General features: G+C 42.0%; 1 protein-coding gene across 2 annotated transcripts in view; it reads right to left on the bottom strand.

Annotated features, from left to right (window-relative positions):
- The window catches only part of ERG (ETS transcription factor ERG), a 107,294-nt gene extending 97,241 nt beyond the window's left edge, over positions 1 to 10,053 (bottom strand). For both annotated transcript variants that reach the window (XM_026856668.1, XM_026856685.1), the window contains exon 1: positions 9,964 to 10,053. In XM_026856668.1, coding sequence (XP_026712469.1) covers positions 9,964 to 10,002 — 39 coding nt within the window. In that variant the 5' untranslated portion in view covers positions 10,003 to 10,053. The remainder of the gene's footprint in view (positions 1 to 9,963) is intronic.
- Between the last annotated feature and the right edge of the window lie 7,607 nt (positions 10,054 to 17,660).

Here is a 17,660-nt window from a genome sequence, read left to right as displayed (position 1 = left end):
CGATGGCTCACGTGCTGTTAGCCAACTGGCTGCAGCTCTGGGACAGCTCGGACAGAATTGGAAAGATTTTCTGAAGCTGTAACTGAGGAGTAGGTGGCTTCCTTTAGTTTCTCTAACTGAATGAATCTGAATTCTCAGTCGGCCTCCACTTCAAGGTTTAAACATTTTTTTTTGTTCATTCTGAGTTCATTTTGAGGGTCTCTTAGTATAAATGTTGGGCAGGGAAGCTCTGCTATCCCAGACCCGGACATGTGTGCCAGCCAGGTCCATGCCACGCAGCACGCTGTGCTCTGCAGCCCTTGGCCCCGTGTCTTCTCAGTGGAGAGATCCTACAGGAGAGCCCTACAGTTCCCTCCCTGCTCACCTACACAGGTTCCTTTGCCAGGAAGCTTGGAGGCTGGGAGGAAGGCAGCTTAACCTGTCTCCTGTTGACAAGGCAGCACAGACTGTACCCCAGGTGTCTTCAGACATCACCTGCGGTTCTGCAATGCAAACCTCCCTCCTGTCCTGACATCCAGACTTGGGTTTGGGACATGGCTGCTCCTGCACAGCCTGCCATCTACTCCCTGCTTTCCAAAGGGTTACTACACTTGTGTAAAATGTCATCCTGATGTTATTATACTGCTTTCGGGTTTGGAAAAGGCTTGGGTGTATCCCCAGTTCTGTGTTACATATTGAGGATTTGCCATGTAAGATAGGATTCAGTCCATCTAAGGAAGAGCCACGTGCAAGTCCCCCTGTGCTTAATGTAACTACTCTCCATGTTAACAGTGAAAAGACACAGGCGCTTCCCAAGGACAATTCACCTTTTTCTAATTTAGGTTTCTTTTCATTCTCTATAGAGGGGACCCAGAGACTAAATATCAACCAAAAGCAGTTAGAGATAGCTGAGTGTCTCATCCAGCACATCTTCAGGCTCTCCCTGATCATTTGCCATTTTAAAGTTATCCCATCTTACTCTTATTTTTCCTCCGTGGAGGGTATGAAGTGAGTGTTACTGTTCACAATGCAAGGAGGCCCCATGACAGAGCAGAAATCATAAAACACAGGTAAAAAGGGTATGTGTTTGGGAACAAAGCTCCCTCTCCTATTCCCAGCTGTTCCCTTAGGGGCAGTGGCAACATCTGGTGCGTGTTCAGATTTCTGATCCAGCAAGATTACCATTGATTTAAGCCAACGTACTGCAGTATGCTTCTTCCGACACCTATCCGAGAAGCACAGGCAGTGCTCAGCCCGAGGGCTGATCATGCTAGACACAGGATTTCTCACATTTGCAGGATTCCTCCCACGTTATTCACTGCCCTGACATCTGCCAGGTTTCTGGGTTCCTGGAAAATCTCTATATATGACCAAGGCAGTATGGACAAATAATTATGTCAGCTCATCCTGGAAGACTCACAGCACACCGCAGATTTACCTTCCTCCTTCTGAGTGCTACTTTGTTGAATTTGAAATAGCAGGTTACAGTGTCCTACCAAATTTTTGCTGCTCTGCAAGGAGGTGATAATGACTGCCAGCAAGTTTATCTTTGATCCAAGGTAATCACAGACAATAGGAAATATATAATGTACATGCCAAACACTCTTTTCAGGCTTCAGCAGCAGAAGAAATTGATCCCTTTTGTGTCACAAAAAAAAACACTGGAAGGAAGAGAAGTAATGGCCTAGGGATGTAGGGGATGTAATACCGTAAAACTCACCCACATTAGTTGAGTTTAAATGTGTTGTAAATCTGGAGGGCAACATTTGGGGTTTGCAGATTATTAGGCAGCAGAAAACTCTATTTCTGAGGACCAAAGAGTGAAGAGAGCACACTGTAGAGCCTGATGCGTACAGGGCTCCTGGCAAAACAGACAGGAATTTAGAGCAACAGCAGTGGTCTTGTCATACTTTCTGCTCTTTTAGGGCAAAAAGGTCAGGATGCACTTTTTCAATTAAAAAAACCCAAATTGCACTCAGAATACACCTAAGGTATAGAATCAGTTTCTTTTTCTAAGGAAACATGCCTGGAAATACCCAAATACTGGCTACTGGCTTGAGCCAAAGAAGAAGTATTTTTCATGGCCTGGGAAAAAACACCGAGTGTCTCAAAATGTACAACAGAGTAATGGGCAAAGACTTATGGCAAATGATAAACTAGCAAGTTGGTGGAAAGTATCTAATCAAACACCCATAACTGTTTATGAGGTAATGTCTGTATTAATAATCTAAAGAAGGGGATTAAACAGCACATCAGCAAAAGATATTACACCCTAAAATCAACGTTGGGACACCAACAGGACTGCTGAAATAGTCCAAATGAGTCTTGAGGAGATTAGAACATGGGTGGGAAATAATGATGTAAGATTCCAGATTTAAGAAGGATGGTTGTCAGTATGCAATATGAGATCTAAATAAAGGGGCGAGGGGAAGACAGAGAAAGAAGGGAGAGTGAGAGACAAAATTAACTTTTTTAGCATCATGTGCAGAGGAAGCACATCACCAAGCCCAAGTGAAGCATCTTGCCCTGTTCAGGGGCTTCAGGAGCAACAGCCCTTGGAGCATGCCTTCCAGCTCTAGAAGGTGTTACCAGAAGGATAACAACATGGTGATTCATGACGAAGCAACAAGTATAGCTGACAGCAGGGCTGGATGCAGCTTCAGTGGTGATGGGGGGAAGGCTGCCTGGCCCCCATCACCTGAAACGGACTGTGACCAGAACTAATGTGGACAGGCTGTGGGATGCTTGGCAGCCTCCCCTGAAATTCTCCTATAAATCTCCCTCTATTAGAAGGTGAGGAGGAGCAAAAGCAGCGTGAAATTAAAGGAGTTTGGATCTGTAGAGAACAGATATACAAAGGCTGGTCAAAGAGGGGAGCAGGGTGGCTACACATGAGGAAATGCTTCATGATGACGAGTCATGGGAAATAATCTCTCAAGAAAAGTTAAATATGACCCATTACTTGGGATATTTGTGGCCAGATCAAAGTAAAATGCAAATCCAATGTACATTAAACTGTCACTACAGCCTCTTGAAGTCCCAAGGCTTCCCAGGCACTGCACTGGTGGAGTGCCCTTAGGAACATTTTCTTGCACCCCTTCCCTTTAGTGCTCTCACTGTGGCCATGTGCAAAAGCCACAGCCATGGCAGCACGAAACACAGCATGGACACTTGGGCTAGTGGAGCTGCTGGTCCCATCTGCCACTTAGGCCAGGACCTAAGAAGGAGGAGACACCTACTTTGGCAGTGGGCTTGACAGATTTACAGGCAGCAAAACCAGCCTGCGATCTGGGAGTCCTCCATCCCATTCCAGGCTCTACAGGGGAGGAAGAGGAAGGGGAGGAATCTTGTTTCCCAGTTTCCCCAAAGCCTTTTCATCCCCTTTTTGTCCTTGTCACAGTCTTTTTTGTTTCTCCGCACCCTCAGCTTGCCACCCTAGCTCTAGTTTCCAGGACCGTCCATTTTATGATTTCTACTCATCAGCAGTAGAAACGTTCCAACTTTTAACCATCTGGCAGACTGCAAAAATGAGATGTGAACACATCTGACTCCACATAACAAAGGGTTAGTGTAAAGCATATATATCAGCCAGAGCATTGAAAATGCATTTGGTACTCTTCAGTTTGCTCTTTCCTGCCTACGAAAAAGATAACTTTTGTTTAAAAATGGCCTCACTTAAGGAATTATCCATGCCATTAGTCCCCAGAACAATAGAGATTAAAGTCTCTAGACCATCCCCTATCAAAATAACATACTTTTCTTTGAACATGTCATTAACACTGTTTTCCATCTGGCTGTTGGCAGCAATCTTGGATTTGCTCTGAATTGCTGAAAGTTCATCAATTACAGTACACAGAAGCCATTATCTTTCTTTTCCTTTACCAAGAAGGTATTTGCTCAGGCAAAGAGGAGGAGGCAGAGTTCAAGAGAAAAAAAAAAAAAAAAAAAAAAAAAGGGAAAAGAAGAATTTACTCATGTAAACTCTATGGTAATCATTTGGTTACAATCCAGAATTCAAAACTTCTGAGAAGTAAATCACAACTTCTGCATATAAGGAGATTCTAGCTTTCAAATACAGTAGTGATTCTGGCATTATTACAGCATACTCACATAAACTGACAGAGGATGGAAATAATGCACCGGATTTTAAGCCTGGCACTTTGGGGGCTCAGTGAATGAGCTCTGGTGCACATGAGTGTCACCCACATTCATGATAAACTCAGTTGCTTTATTTTATGAGAACTCGGAGTCAATCAGGGCTATTGCTCAGACAAGACTTAGCAACTGTGATCCAGCTCGCCTAATTAGTAAGAAGCATAGTGAAACTGAAACAGTGGTGTTACCCTGTCAGTACAGATGCAGGGGAAGAGCTTTTAAAGTTTTGCCAGAATAATGAATGAAGTACACAGTGAGGGGTAAGCAAAGGGGATGAGACTTACAGCTACTCAGCAACGGCAGCTTTGGGGACTGCTGATACTGATGCTTTTTCACATCCGTCACCAAGGGACATTTGTAACCCACGAGATGAGAGCCTGCATGCAGCAGTTATCCTGGAGCAGCTGTCAGCCAGCAAGTTTGCAGCCCAGATAACCTACAGTAGCTTGTTCACCTCTGTGCACTGGGGCTAAAGGCACTGTCTCACAGCTAGAGGCCACTGCAGGCAATACATCCACAGGGTCATCACCGATTCATACCTGTGGGAGGTTTGGCTCATTAGCCAACAACTATCAGGGGCAGTTATTCCATATTTTCTGGAGGCGATTGGAGTATATTATCAAATTGACTCCAGTGGTGACATACTGTGATACAGTAGTATTACATACTCCATATGGATCGCCTACTCAACTATGCTGCAATGTGTCTGCCACTAGCTTACTTCACATGTGACTTTGGGCAAAGCTCTTTGTATCTTTGGCTCAATTTTCCATGCTCTCACTCTTAGCTGAGCTGCCCAAATATCATTTTATAAGCAATGAAAGAAGTGCTTTAGCAATGCAAAGAATCCACAAAGTCTAGGCTCCTAGCTTAGTCAAGATCCTAAAAAGAGGTGGAAGGAAAAGCCTGACTTTATCCTCCTTATCCCAGAGGATAACAGCAATTCTATCCTCCTTCCCTTCTTGTTCCCCTTGCCCATTCAGGCAGAGACTGTATTGTACATACAAAACTACCAGCATAATGAAGTCTTGGATTCTATTTAGAGACTCTACAATTCCAGGAAAAATAACAGATTATATCAGACCCAGAATATGCTCCTTAATGAATAATAGAAGTTTAAAAAATCAGATTTAACCATAACACGAGAGATTAGGTACATCCAGCAGCTTCTCTACACTGCCACAGTTTGAAATCCAACATATTCTTTGGCCAGTGAAGGAGTTCTGGGATCAGGTTTAGTAATACTTCCAAAGACAACACGGGATGCTGTGCACAGAGATGTGCATGTGCCACCTAATTCATAGCCTAGGCACATAAATGTTAATTTCAGGAGTAATTTTCAGAAACAGCTACAGAGTAATTCTTCTATTTCTTCTGAGAAACCAGCTTTTCCTTCATTGTAATACTAGGTACAGCTTTCAGATTTGTTAACCTTAATTTGACAGATTCAGAGACAACAACCTCTAGTTACATTTACAGAACAAAATAGGTTATATGGACAAAGACCAGTTGAATTTGGCTCAAAGTGTTTGATGTCCTCTGAGAATTTTTATAAATTTGATTAAGCTATCTTTGATTAAGCTATCTGGCATGTAAAGTGTCTCTCATTCTCAACTTCTACAAGGCAAAAGGTGGCTATGCAATCCACAAGCACCTCTGTTCAGCTGCTGCCATTCACCAGTCTCTTCAGTCTTCCTAGATCTCAAAATCATCACCAAGGAACAGAAAAATTGAACCACCTAAATATACACAGACCAAATCTTCCATTGGCATAAATCAGCCTTGATTCAGTGAAAACTATACCCATCTACCCCAGGTTAGACTCCATTCCTGATACATGTAGTAATTTCTTTACCTTCCAGCCATACCCTGGATTCTTCCTCTCCCAGTGAGGGCCAAATGAACAGCAGTAACTCATTTTATCCTGAGAATTGGTTCCACAAAATTCCCTTGCAGTGATGGCACAAGCTAACTAAAGTCAAATAAGCATTTAATCTTTGCAAATGAGGCCGCTGAAAGCAGAATTTAACCCTTAAAAAATTGAAGTTTTATTCAATAGTCAGTATTCACAAAGCATATATCACTAAAAACAAAACATGTAAATCCCAGGTAGCATTTGCACTGTGTTTCTGTGACTACTGTTACAAGAACTAGAGTTTAATGAATGACAGAGCAACAAAAAAAATCACACTAAAACATGTATGTAAATGGCAGTCTTGACCATACAAAGCGACAACCTAGCCACTGACTTCTTGAAAACTTCTCTAAACTTTCTTTTGGTTTTGATGAGATATAACTCTGCTTAAGTTGTTTTCTTTAATACCAGTCTAAGCAACTAGATCCTTATGTACCTCCCAAATGACAAACTACCCAAAGCAAAATAGATCAGACTGACACACAAAGGCTCAGCTTCCTGGTGAAAACTGTATTCAGCACATTTATGCAACACAGCAAAGATGGTTCATTTTCTAGAGTGACCCTTAGTGTACACAGAATAAGATATCCACTTTTGCTGTGTCTGAAAACTTCTATGGGTGACAAAAGAACCTTGATCCTGACACCATAGACAAAAATCTTAACATTATGATTAACATTAAAAAATTTTATAGCACCCAATTAAAATGGTAGTCCCTTTCAGTGGCATGGGCAGGGTAGAGATGTGAGGACAGCGTTGGTTGCAGAGAGACCTGTCTACAAACTCCTCTCCAGAGTGCAGACTCATTAGAGAAAACCTTCTAGAAGAGTGAGGGAATTAACAAACCTCAATAAATGTGAGCACCTTGTACCCAAGACTTTTCAACTATCAAAAACTGCCCAAATGACTGTACAAAAATAATGTCTTCATTCTAATGAGGAATATTACAGAACAAGAAATCATTTGTATTGCTTTCAATAAAATAAACACTTATTTTCTTAACAGTTTGCCACTAATCCAAACTAATGGTACTATTTTAAGCCTTTAGCCATAGCAAACCTTGTTAAACTAGGGTGCTGATCACACAAACCACTAGGTACACACTCAACTTTTTCAATGTGAGTAGTCTTACTTATTTCAGCCCTCTCACAGGCACTAAACGTGTGGAACTGCTTGAAGATCACAGTCAAAATTCCCCATATTTTACTGAACTGGAACTAAAGGTCTGAACATGTACATTTTCTTGACCACATCAAATGTTTCTTTCCTTTATGCTTGGGCAAAACACAAGGCTGTGACTCAGGGGAAACTAGGCATTGGGGAGCAGCGGGAACACAAGTTCACCATATCAATTTTGGATGCCTCATTCAGGCTGAAAAATACAAAGCTTAATCCCCAAACAGAATGAAGCTGCCCAAACAAAATGAGGACACACACATTAAGACTTTCAAAACTTTCCCACAATTGGACAGGATCTGCCTGGGCACTGGAATCCAGCACTTAACCATTTCTCATTCAGGAACAGAGCACAAGAGCTGTGAGACTTGTTACATTTTCTCCTGGTAGTGGGAAAGGCAGATTTTAAAATAGCACACATACATAATGCGAATAAAATCACCCTTTCTGCAAAAAAGATGTCTCTGAATATTCATATTGACATATTCATTTATCTTTCGCATTAATTTTCTGCACATGTTCAAGCAGAAAACTCAAATCATAAATCTGTCACATCTTAATAATTCAGACACTCCTAGAAAGTGATCTTCAATGTTACAGCTCTAAATGTGCACAGATGAGGCTGTGTCTGCTTATTCAAGACAAGAAAAGAAACAATACCATGTGACCCACCTGATGGAGTACAGTTAACTAAAGAAAACCATACCAAGGATGACTGTAATGAACCCAGTTTGTCCCTTCTGTCTCACCACAGCAATGATAGATAGCTAAGACCATCACACCAAATAGTCGTTCCCACGTCCCACGCACTACACTTTCTCATGACTGATTTTTAAGAATGTAGTTATATCCACTTTAAAAGTCTAAATGAACAGAGCATCCATCCCTGGCAGCTTTCTGAAGAATGTGTTTAGACCAAAGCAGACCCCAAGGACATAAACAGAAATGTGAAGGATTTGATGTCTAGTTGGCTAGCTTTCCTATCCCAAATGCAGTGTTAAAGTAATTGCCTTCCTCGCACCCTTTTTCAATGTAACAGCAACTTCTGTGTGCTGTTCTGCTGAAAATAGCCTCCTGTAGGTTCCCTTGAACACGCAACTAGAGAGATTTTTATGCAGCTCTCTTTTAGTTGACATAACAAGATGCATGCATACCCAGCCCTCCCCTCACAAACTCCCATGGTTAAAAAAAACCTATTTCAAATATCAGTTTTGGCAGAAAGCATGCAACTGAGTTCTTAATGTTATTCTTGCGCTGTGGACACTTAAACAGCATGAAGAGGTACTAAATCCCCTTAATATTTTTGAAGTCAAAAATATTAAGGTTGAAATCCAGGTGACAAGACAGGTTGGGATAAGACTGCCTTCAGTGCGGGTGTTCTGCTCTTTTCATAAAAAGAACTGAAAACTGTTAAAGTGCTGGGTTTTGGAAAACTTGGAGAGAGGGAAGGGACGAGCTCTCACACTACTGCCAGTCATTCTAGTATCTAAACACAATCCAAAAGTGCTGTAGGGAGTTATATAGAGAGCTTCTTTCATTCACTGCCTTTAACAGGAAGTGTGAGTTGTTTAAAATAATATTCCATTTTTATGCAGTTAAAAATAAGTTGAAAAAATGAAGCTTTTCTATAGAGAGCTGCTGACTGGTAAATAGCACTCGGCTGAGAAGAAACTTCATGAAAGAAGTTGTAGAAAATGTAACTTCAAGGAAAGACAGACAGACAGAAAGGCATTCAGAAAGAGCAAAAGAAAACTTTTCACTTAGAGCCTGCTTAGCATGGCTGATCTATTTCTTTGATTATAGCAAACTTATTACACCAGCAGTATTTTAGACAGCAAAATCCATGTGCACGGTAAGTATGCGATTTCGTCATATTATTTGCATGTATCACCAAACAGGCTTTCCTATCTAAGACACTGCTATAAGACTGTCTTTTTATTTTGTGGAACAGAATTGCTTTTTCTTCTCTAGAAGCAGTCAGGAAACCACTGCAAACAAAACCTCTAGATGATAAAATAGTGAGGCAGAAATAGAGTATCCCCCAAACTGGTCTGTGAGGCTCAGATGCTGTTGTTTAAGTGCAATGCCCCAAAACGTCTTGATCTTAGCAACACATCATCAGCTATGCCTGCTCAGTCTAGCAGGTTCCTAGCCTCCAGTGAAGAAGGATGAGAAGGACACAGTAACAGTTGCAATAACAGTAACAATAAAGTAAAAACACAGGTTTTGAAAAGTAGCAAAACAATGTTGCTTTAAAAGGCAAAAGCACAGTTCAGTATCTTCACTCCTATGACTTACAGAAAACTACTGAATCTTTTCAGCAGGGTGTTTCTTTGGCTCTGAATTTTTGCATTATGCTCATTTTCCTTCTCAGGTTGAACTTAATGTTTGCCACTGGCTTTCATGGAGCAGAACTGGGGACATATAAATTCAGTATTTTTCAAGTAGGTGCATTTTATCAAGCATACCAAACATTAAAGAATGATCAAGGGATTTTAATCTTAGAAAAAGTTATCCTCAAAATATCCACATACTTCAGAGCACATGAGTACAGGTGTCAGCAACAAAGACTACAGGACTGACTCAGACAATAGCATATAAATATTGAGGAATAAACAGCCGGTGTTGTGCAGTAGCACAATTTCTAAACATGCAAGAAAACCTGCAGTATGTATACATATTCTTTCATTTTATCACTCTCAGAACATCTGAGGACTCACAATAAACAGGAAACTAACCTTGATGTGAGCTGCTGGATCTGGGACAGTCTGAATCATGTCCTTTAACAGGCCAATGTGTTTACCAGGAGCTCAGATCCCAAGGCAGCTGCATAAGCAAAGAAACAAAAGTCACATGATTGTATCTTAAAAGTTTATTTTCAATAGAAATCTCTTATCTTTTTATAGACTGATAAGCATCTTTCCTTCCCCAGACCTCGTCAAGAACGAGTACAGCTGAAGCTCTAAGACATTTCTGTTTCCACACAGTCTGTTTAGGATATATTTCATACAGGAGAAAACAGCCCTAAAATTTGCATGGAAAACTGGTCTTTATCTGTAATGGACAATTTTCCCAAAATAAAAACTCTGGGATGTGCTCTGCCTTGCACAGTCCCATTATGCACCCAAAATATCAGGGTGCATATCCCTTCTTCCCAATTTAGAAACATACAGCAGGATTGGGACAGATTTGGAGCTGATATAAATAAGTATAATTTCACTGAAGTTCTGCCCATTTACAAGAGCTGCAAATCTGGTCCAGGCGCTCAATTAACAGCACTTCAGAGTGTGGATCTTCTGAGATCCCTTATCCATGTCCGGTAATAAAATACAGAGCGGTTGGGGCAGGCAGGGAACATTTTTCTGCATGTGCAAGGGGTAGGGGAACATTAAACCAATGTAAAATAATACAAATATTTAATGCAAATAATGTAAAGTACTGCTTAGTAACAAGAACATCAAACAACTGCTAATAAATTGAGATTGATAAATCAGGAAACTAGAAAACATGGAAAAATGTAGGAACACAAATATCATTTAAAGTAATCTGCTTTTTTCTCCAGTCTCCCTAAAAGCCTGGAAATTCCCATTTCTCATGCAAGAAGCTTCCTTTTGCTCATGACCTTGAACTTCTTTCACCTTTTAAAGCAGCAAGACAGTATCAGGAAAAAAAAAAATAATCTTTTCCTTCAGCATTGACTTCTTTTATTTCATCTGTTCTCACATTTACACTAACTTGCAAATCAAATTGCAAGTAGCTTTTACCTATTGACCCGGTAGTAATGTTGATAAGACTAACTAACACTGAGTTTGAGCTTTCCCCAGAAGCAGTCCTCATGATGTAAGGGAACTATTTATAAACTGTGGGACTACACAGTGCAATTAAAGTTATCACCATTTAGACCTTGGTACATTTCCCCCTTACTACTTAAAGGAGGTATCTTTGTCCCTCTTCAAATCCATGAAAATGATATACTCAATTCAATGACCTATTAGAGAAACCCCAAACCAAGGCAAATTCCCATTGCATACACTTTGCTCAGCTATCTGTGGATGATCAAATGGGATACCGATGTCATGGTTTTAAGTGAAGATTCTTCTTTCTGCAGAACTTAAGTAAAAGCAACAGACACTTGTTTTGGTAGAAGCAAACTTTCAACAGTGATGTTGCTCAGATTTAAGTCATATAGAAACATTAACAGCACTGACATGCCTTTCAGTTCCCTTCCTCCCTTCCCTCGTAAATCCACACCCGCCATATTATTAATTGGATTTATGGGATTCGTATTTTAAGCTTTCAAAACATCATACACTGAATCTGGAAACTACTAAATTTTATTTAAACTGAACAGAAAAATATTTTGAACCCAGTGTTAGATCATGTTTTCACAGTTTGCATACTTTCATCACTGTGTTGCCAGAGCGGTACCTCAACCCCAGCAAAGAAGCCTACACAGGAAAGAAGGGACTTGTGCCACATCACTGTTTACTTCTGCCTCTCCAACGTCTTTGCTCAGCATGCAAGCATGCACTCTGTCTCTCCTCTACATCCACGTATTTTACTTGGTTAACCCAGGTTTCAGAAGAGAGGTGCGTCTAGGTGTAATTTGGGAAGTAACTTCCAACACCTAGACAAAGAGAAGGGGCTCTGATGCTCTTTACAGAGTTGGGTACCTCCACCCCTTTGTTCCTCAGAAATGCTGCTTGTCCCCTGCCCTGCAGTCTGTTCTCTGCCCACGACTAATGGCATGCCACATCACACTGTGGTGGAGACAGAGCATGCAAGACCCTCAGCTCGCCCAGCCTGCTACAGCTCAGAGAGGCACCAAGCTGGAAACACCTGACAGTGGTGCAGGGGTTTCTGTCTCTCCTGAGCTATTGCAGCCTGGGTGGTTCACCAACAGAAGCAGGATTTTGCACTTAGGAAGCATATGTTGAGTTCAGAGGTGTGGACTCCATTCCAGAAATGCCCCGTGTCACTCTGGCGTGGGAAACGGACTTTTCTTTCAGAGCTCAGACTTCCTTGAAGCTATTGGGGTTTAAGAGAAGTTGTTTGAACTATGTCAGGACATCTTTTCCCCAAGAAGACGTATTCTTTATAGAAGAGAAGATAATGGAGAACATTTGCAAAACAGTTGCCAACTCTACACCGCATGGTATGGGAATCAAAGACAAGCAAATGTTAGCCAGCATGAGCTGGAAAGATGCATATGCAACTGTTCGGGCCATTTGACTTTTCCCCTGTACTGCTGTGTAGCAGTGATCCTAAAAGGGGGAATTCTGCTTTAAACTCAATCTTTGTCTGTGCATTCTTCTTTCTCACCTGGATATTCATTTATAGCTCCTCTAAAGTGGGCATGTCCTAGTTAGAAAAAGGCACAACTTTCATCTTTTTACTTCTGGAAATCATTGTTAAAAAAGCTGTGACAGTGTTTCTTGCTTTTTCCAAACAGAAATGTAATTTTAATTATTTCAGCTCCACCTTTACTGGCTGGAATTGGAAGCTTCCAGACATCTGGTACTAACTTGCTGAACCAGATGGTATTTATTGCCAGAACCTCCTCCACCCCCACCCCAAATTTCATGCTGGTCATGTTTGTGCTTGACAGTCTGTCACAGAGTCTGCACGTGGCTGTATATTTTGCCCTGCATCCCCTGGCTAGCATGACTCTAATGGAAGAGCCAAAATGACACTAAAGCCTGGTTTAGGGAGACATCTCTTTTCAGGAAACCGAAACAAGGAAATCATAGCACAAACTGAAAGTTAAGCACTTCCTTAAGTGCCTTCCTGATTTAGGGTTTCACCCTGGAAGAATATATTTGTAGCCACAGAGAAGGTTTTCACATAGTTCCCAGCGTCCTGAGTCAAGACTAGCTTTCATTAATCCTGCATTAGTGGTACAGGTCCCCGTGGCATCCCACCTCAGAGAGCATCGGAGAGCAGAGAGACAGCAGCAGTCCTTTGGCAGCACCCAAGGGATGGATCCTGCAGCTTCTGCTGGCACATGGCCAGACGCAAGTCCATCATAAGATCAAAATGGGAAAAGGCCCTGTCGCATAACAGGAAGCCTTCCTGACACAAGAAACAAATAATTGTTCAACAGGTCAGTGTCACCAGTGGGACTGTGCACATCTGGTCACCCAGCTGGAGCTACAGAGCTGCCGCGGGGCCGCAGTGCAGCAGGGACAGGGAAGCAATGGCCAGCAAGAGGAGTTGGAGCGCATGTGCACTCCCACCCCACAGCCAGCACACACCCACCAAATGAAAAGAAGCTGTATTTTAGTTATATATGGGGGACAGACCATGTACTGAGCATGCCCCAAGGGCCCTAGGGGAGAAGGCACCAGAGGACAGGCAGGAGACTGCTGGGACACTAGACCAGTTTCACATGCTCTGCCCACATCCTCCAGAAAAGAGGATAGCTGGCATCACGCTGTGGGCAACATTAAATACTCACAACAGGATCTGGCTTTTGGTACTGGTTTCCATCTCCTGATGTATCCAAAGCGTCATACAAGAACAATGGCAACAGTGCAAAGTAGCAATATTGGTCATGAGACAGGAGACACAAATTCCCCTCTGATGTTCAGGGCAGATTAAAATGTCAAGATAAAACCCTGTTATTTTATGAAACCAGCCAGACCTGGGTATGCCTGTGCTACCCCACACAGGAGGACATAGATCAGCTATGGAGTCTGTTGTCTTTCTGTGCACGTGTGCATGCAACCTGTGTTTTTGGAGTTATGTAAATACATCAAAGGGTTGCAGAATTATGTACAGCTCTAGAGGTCACCAGATGTGATTAGACTGCTTTTCCTTTTTATAGTCGTATCAAAAGGATTAGACTTTTTTAATGTATACATATACTGCCAAATTACTGAGAGGCTGAATGCCCCCTCTATATGGGGGGCAGCACTCACCCTTCTCTCAGACCTTTGTGCCCTCATGTTGCCTTGCAGACAGGAACGTAGGTCCATGTTCCATAATTTGGCATGCTATGCTTTCCTGAAAAAAACAGCAGGTTCCTACCAGTGTGTCCTATACCCTGCACTAAAGTGCTGCAAGAGAGCATGACCGGGCAGCCAGCAAAACTGACGGAAAAAGGCTCCAGGCCAAACTCCCAGCAAAGCAACGCCTACGCAGAGCAGAGCTTGGCTGCAGCAAATGAAGAAACATGGTCCATGCTGCCATTCTGCTGGGGATGAATGTGGCTCAGAGTACCTATCTGCAAAGGGAATCATACGCAAAATACAGCCACAGTGTGTATCTGATGCCAGATAATGAAGGGCTGCTTAATCAACAGCAAACTAGATGCCAGAACTGTTGGGCAAGATTCCTGGTGCAGTGAAAGCAAGGACGATATTAAACAGCTCCCCAAGCACAGGCTGCACGGAAGAGAGCAGCCGCAAAGCTCCACGAGAGATACAGAGAGCCCTGTATCACTGCTGCTGGGACAGTAACAGTCCACACTCTACAAATAGGTGAATTTCAGACAGCATGAAAATCTGTGAATGGCACACAGCACTGGAGACTTGCACACACACAGAGACACAGACACACACTCTGGTATGATGAATAATACAGAATGGCATTACACCAAATTTCTACAAGCGTAACTTTAGGATGTTTACCATTACTCACAGGAGGTGAATCCCTGAACAGTTATGCAGACTATCCCAAGTGAGTGCCAACAGGACTTTCAGAGCCCCTCACTGTCATGCAATTGTACTTGTCACATATTTTCTAAGAACTGATGTTTTTCAGCTGTTGGAGAACTTTTAAGACAGCCATTTCTGGATTATTTTTTCAGGAAATCTATTTCTGTGCATCTGGGTCCTACCAGCACTGCTGAGACAGTGTGTAAGGGAGAGGAAGGCTGAGATATTCAAAAGGCAGAAGGACTATAAACCTGCTTTCCATGGTGTGTAGAAACAGTGTAAGCTCTTGCTGCTGTAGCTTAGAGCTGCACTTCTTTGGTAGGTGAATGCCCTATGTGTGGTTTTCAGCTTTTCTGTGATTTGTGGACACCTAAAATCATTGCAGTTATGGTGAGAGCCCTTGTATAACAAACTTAAACCAAATTTAGGCTTGCTACACTTCAGAAGTAGTCTACAGATCTGAGGAGCTGCAAGGACCACCAACTGAAAACCAGTGTGCAACCATTCCACTAGTGCTGCTGCTGCCTTATTCATATCATAGGGCTTTACTGAAATTGTTATTACGTTATTAAGTTCTTTATATTAAGTCCTTTAACAGGACTAAGAAGAGGTAAAATCCTCATCCACTGAAATAAACTGGACTTTTCCCACTGTCTGAAGCAGAACAGAAATTCACATATTCCTCCTTAGTTGAGCAAACTCAGGAGCAGAAGATGGTTACAAGCATGAAATTTGGAAACTGCTAAACAAACAAACAAAACAATAAGCTTCTTGCACCACATGGTACTGTCAGCTTATGACTCCCATGCTCTACTAACACTTCTACTTTTAGAAGAAGATACTGCAGAGCCAGGTGAGCCGGCCTACCTCAGCACCCCGAGGCTTGCTGAGATGCACCGCAGGTGAGGATCTCCTGGGCAGAAACAGCTCAAAGAGCAAAACCCGATAGTACCTTAGTGAAGAAAGGCCCAGAACTGAAGTCACAGGAATGTTTATAATTCAGCATTTGTAAACCAAAGCTCTGATGAGCAGACTCTGAAATACATTCTTCCAACCCAGGGCCAATACTGACAGTAAGCTGTAAGCACTGACATAGCAGAGTTGCATGACATGAGCTTAAAGCTTTTATGTTTGACTTGTGGTTGGGTATAATCACTTCAGTTTGGTTTTTTTTTTCCTTCTTTTGTTGTAAACTCTCTGCATTTTAACAGTCTCACAATAAAACCCTGAGGAAAGTTCCTGCTATGCTCAAGAAATGCTACTGCTAAGGCAGTTCACCTGCTGTCAATGCTGATTCACTGTTAGGGTAAGACTTCATTACTGCAGGTGGATACCATGAATAAAACAACAGTAAAGGACAAGACAACCAAATAGGAAAAGATGTATTAATTAACATTTGTACAACTATCTATGCTCAATGTAAAATTTTTGTACTCATCCTGCCCCTGCAGGACTGAACTCAATGGATGTGTTGTGCACCATCTGATGAGTTTAGCTGCAGCAGTGAAGCGATGTTAAGTGGCACTGATTGTTACAGTAATAAATCAGGATCAATACATCTGGGCTAGGAGAGGTTCTTAACCTGTGAAACTTCTCTTCTGTACTTATGAGCACATTAAATAAATGGTAAATTCTTTGTGAGCAATTTAAATAGAATAAACCATTGATAATTTTCAAATTACATCTCTTTCATAGTTTGGTTTTGTTTCTTTTGGGTTTTTTTTTTTGGTTTTTTTTTTTTCTTTTCTTTTAATAACATGGCATTATTTGTTTAAAAAAATCAGTGGGAAAAACAAAAGCTGAGCCAGGCTGGGAGGTTGATAGGTTTCAATCCTGGCAGCTAAAAATGGAAAGATTTTCCACATTTTCCACCTAAAGAAGTTAATATAAAAATGATTGCCAAATCTCCTTTTTTTTCTTTTTTTTTTTTTTCTGATGATAAAGCAAACTTCCCCACCTAGCCCTCCTCCTGAAAAGCCTCCAGAGGGTTTGGTTTTATGATGGCTCATGCTGATAAGTTCTGTCCCTCACACAACATTAACACTGACTGTCACTCAGATCAGAGTGCTGGTCTAACTGGCAGCAAATCACCTTTCTGATGGGACTCTCTTCCAGCGACACCAGTTCCCTGGTTCAGTGAGTCGAGGTGCCCCCGAAGCCAGGCACAGCAGGAGGGAGCATGTACCAGCTTGGGGTGGTGGCTAGGTAAGACTTGTCCCTGTTGGCAGCAGACGTGGGCTTGGCATGGTTCAAGCTGACCATGAAACCACAACTCGAGTATTACTGTAAGCAAGTCAGTAACTGAAGAATAAGTCATGTGTCACCACCTGTTTGTGAAGGCACAGATGGCCAGGGTTTACAGTTAGCTCTGTACTAATAGCAATAGTCCAGGTCCCTAATGTCTGCAGGGGCAAATGGATGCATCTATCTGAAGACACGTCTATGCTGTCTGTGTCTACATCTGTCTCTCCTGGAGATGATTGAAACTGAGGATGGAAGAGGGATTTTCTTCTGTATCACAGAGCTAGCTGATCTGCGTACATTTTTCTTGGCGGGGTCAACCCTCCTACAGGGAAAAGACACCAAATGTTTCCCCTCTCCTCCCCTTTGACTCTGGAGCTGGTGGAGAAGGCACATTTCTATGCTACCACCCAAAAGTATCTGTGCAGCTACTGCTTATCTCATGTTCCAGCCCATGATCTCAGGGGAGGATACAGCCCTAAATTAGCTCATTTACAGTAGGAACTTTAGACTACAGCCAGAAATATTTGTTTTTA

Source organism: Athene cunicularia, assembly GCF_003259725.1.
Source record: "Athene cunicularia isolate RWA chromosome 1 unlocalized genomic scaffold, athCun1 chr1_part1, whole genome shotgun sequence".
Lineage (NCBI taxonomy): Eukaryota > Metazoa > Chordata > Aves > Strigiformes > Strigidae > Athene > Athene cunicularia.
Note: the sequence above shows the minus strand (reverse complement) of the source record. Positions and strands in the feature narration are given on the sequence as shown.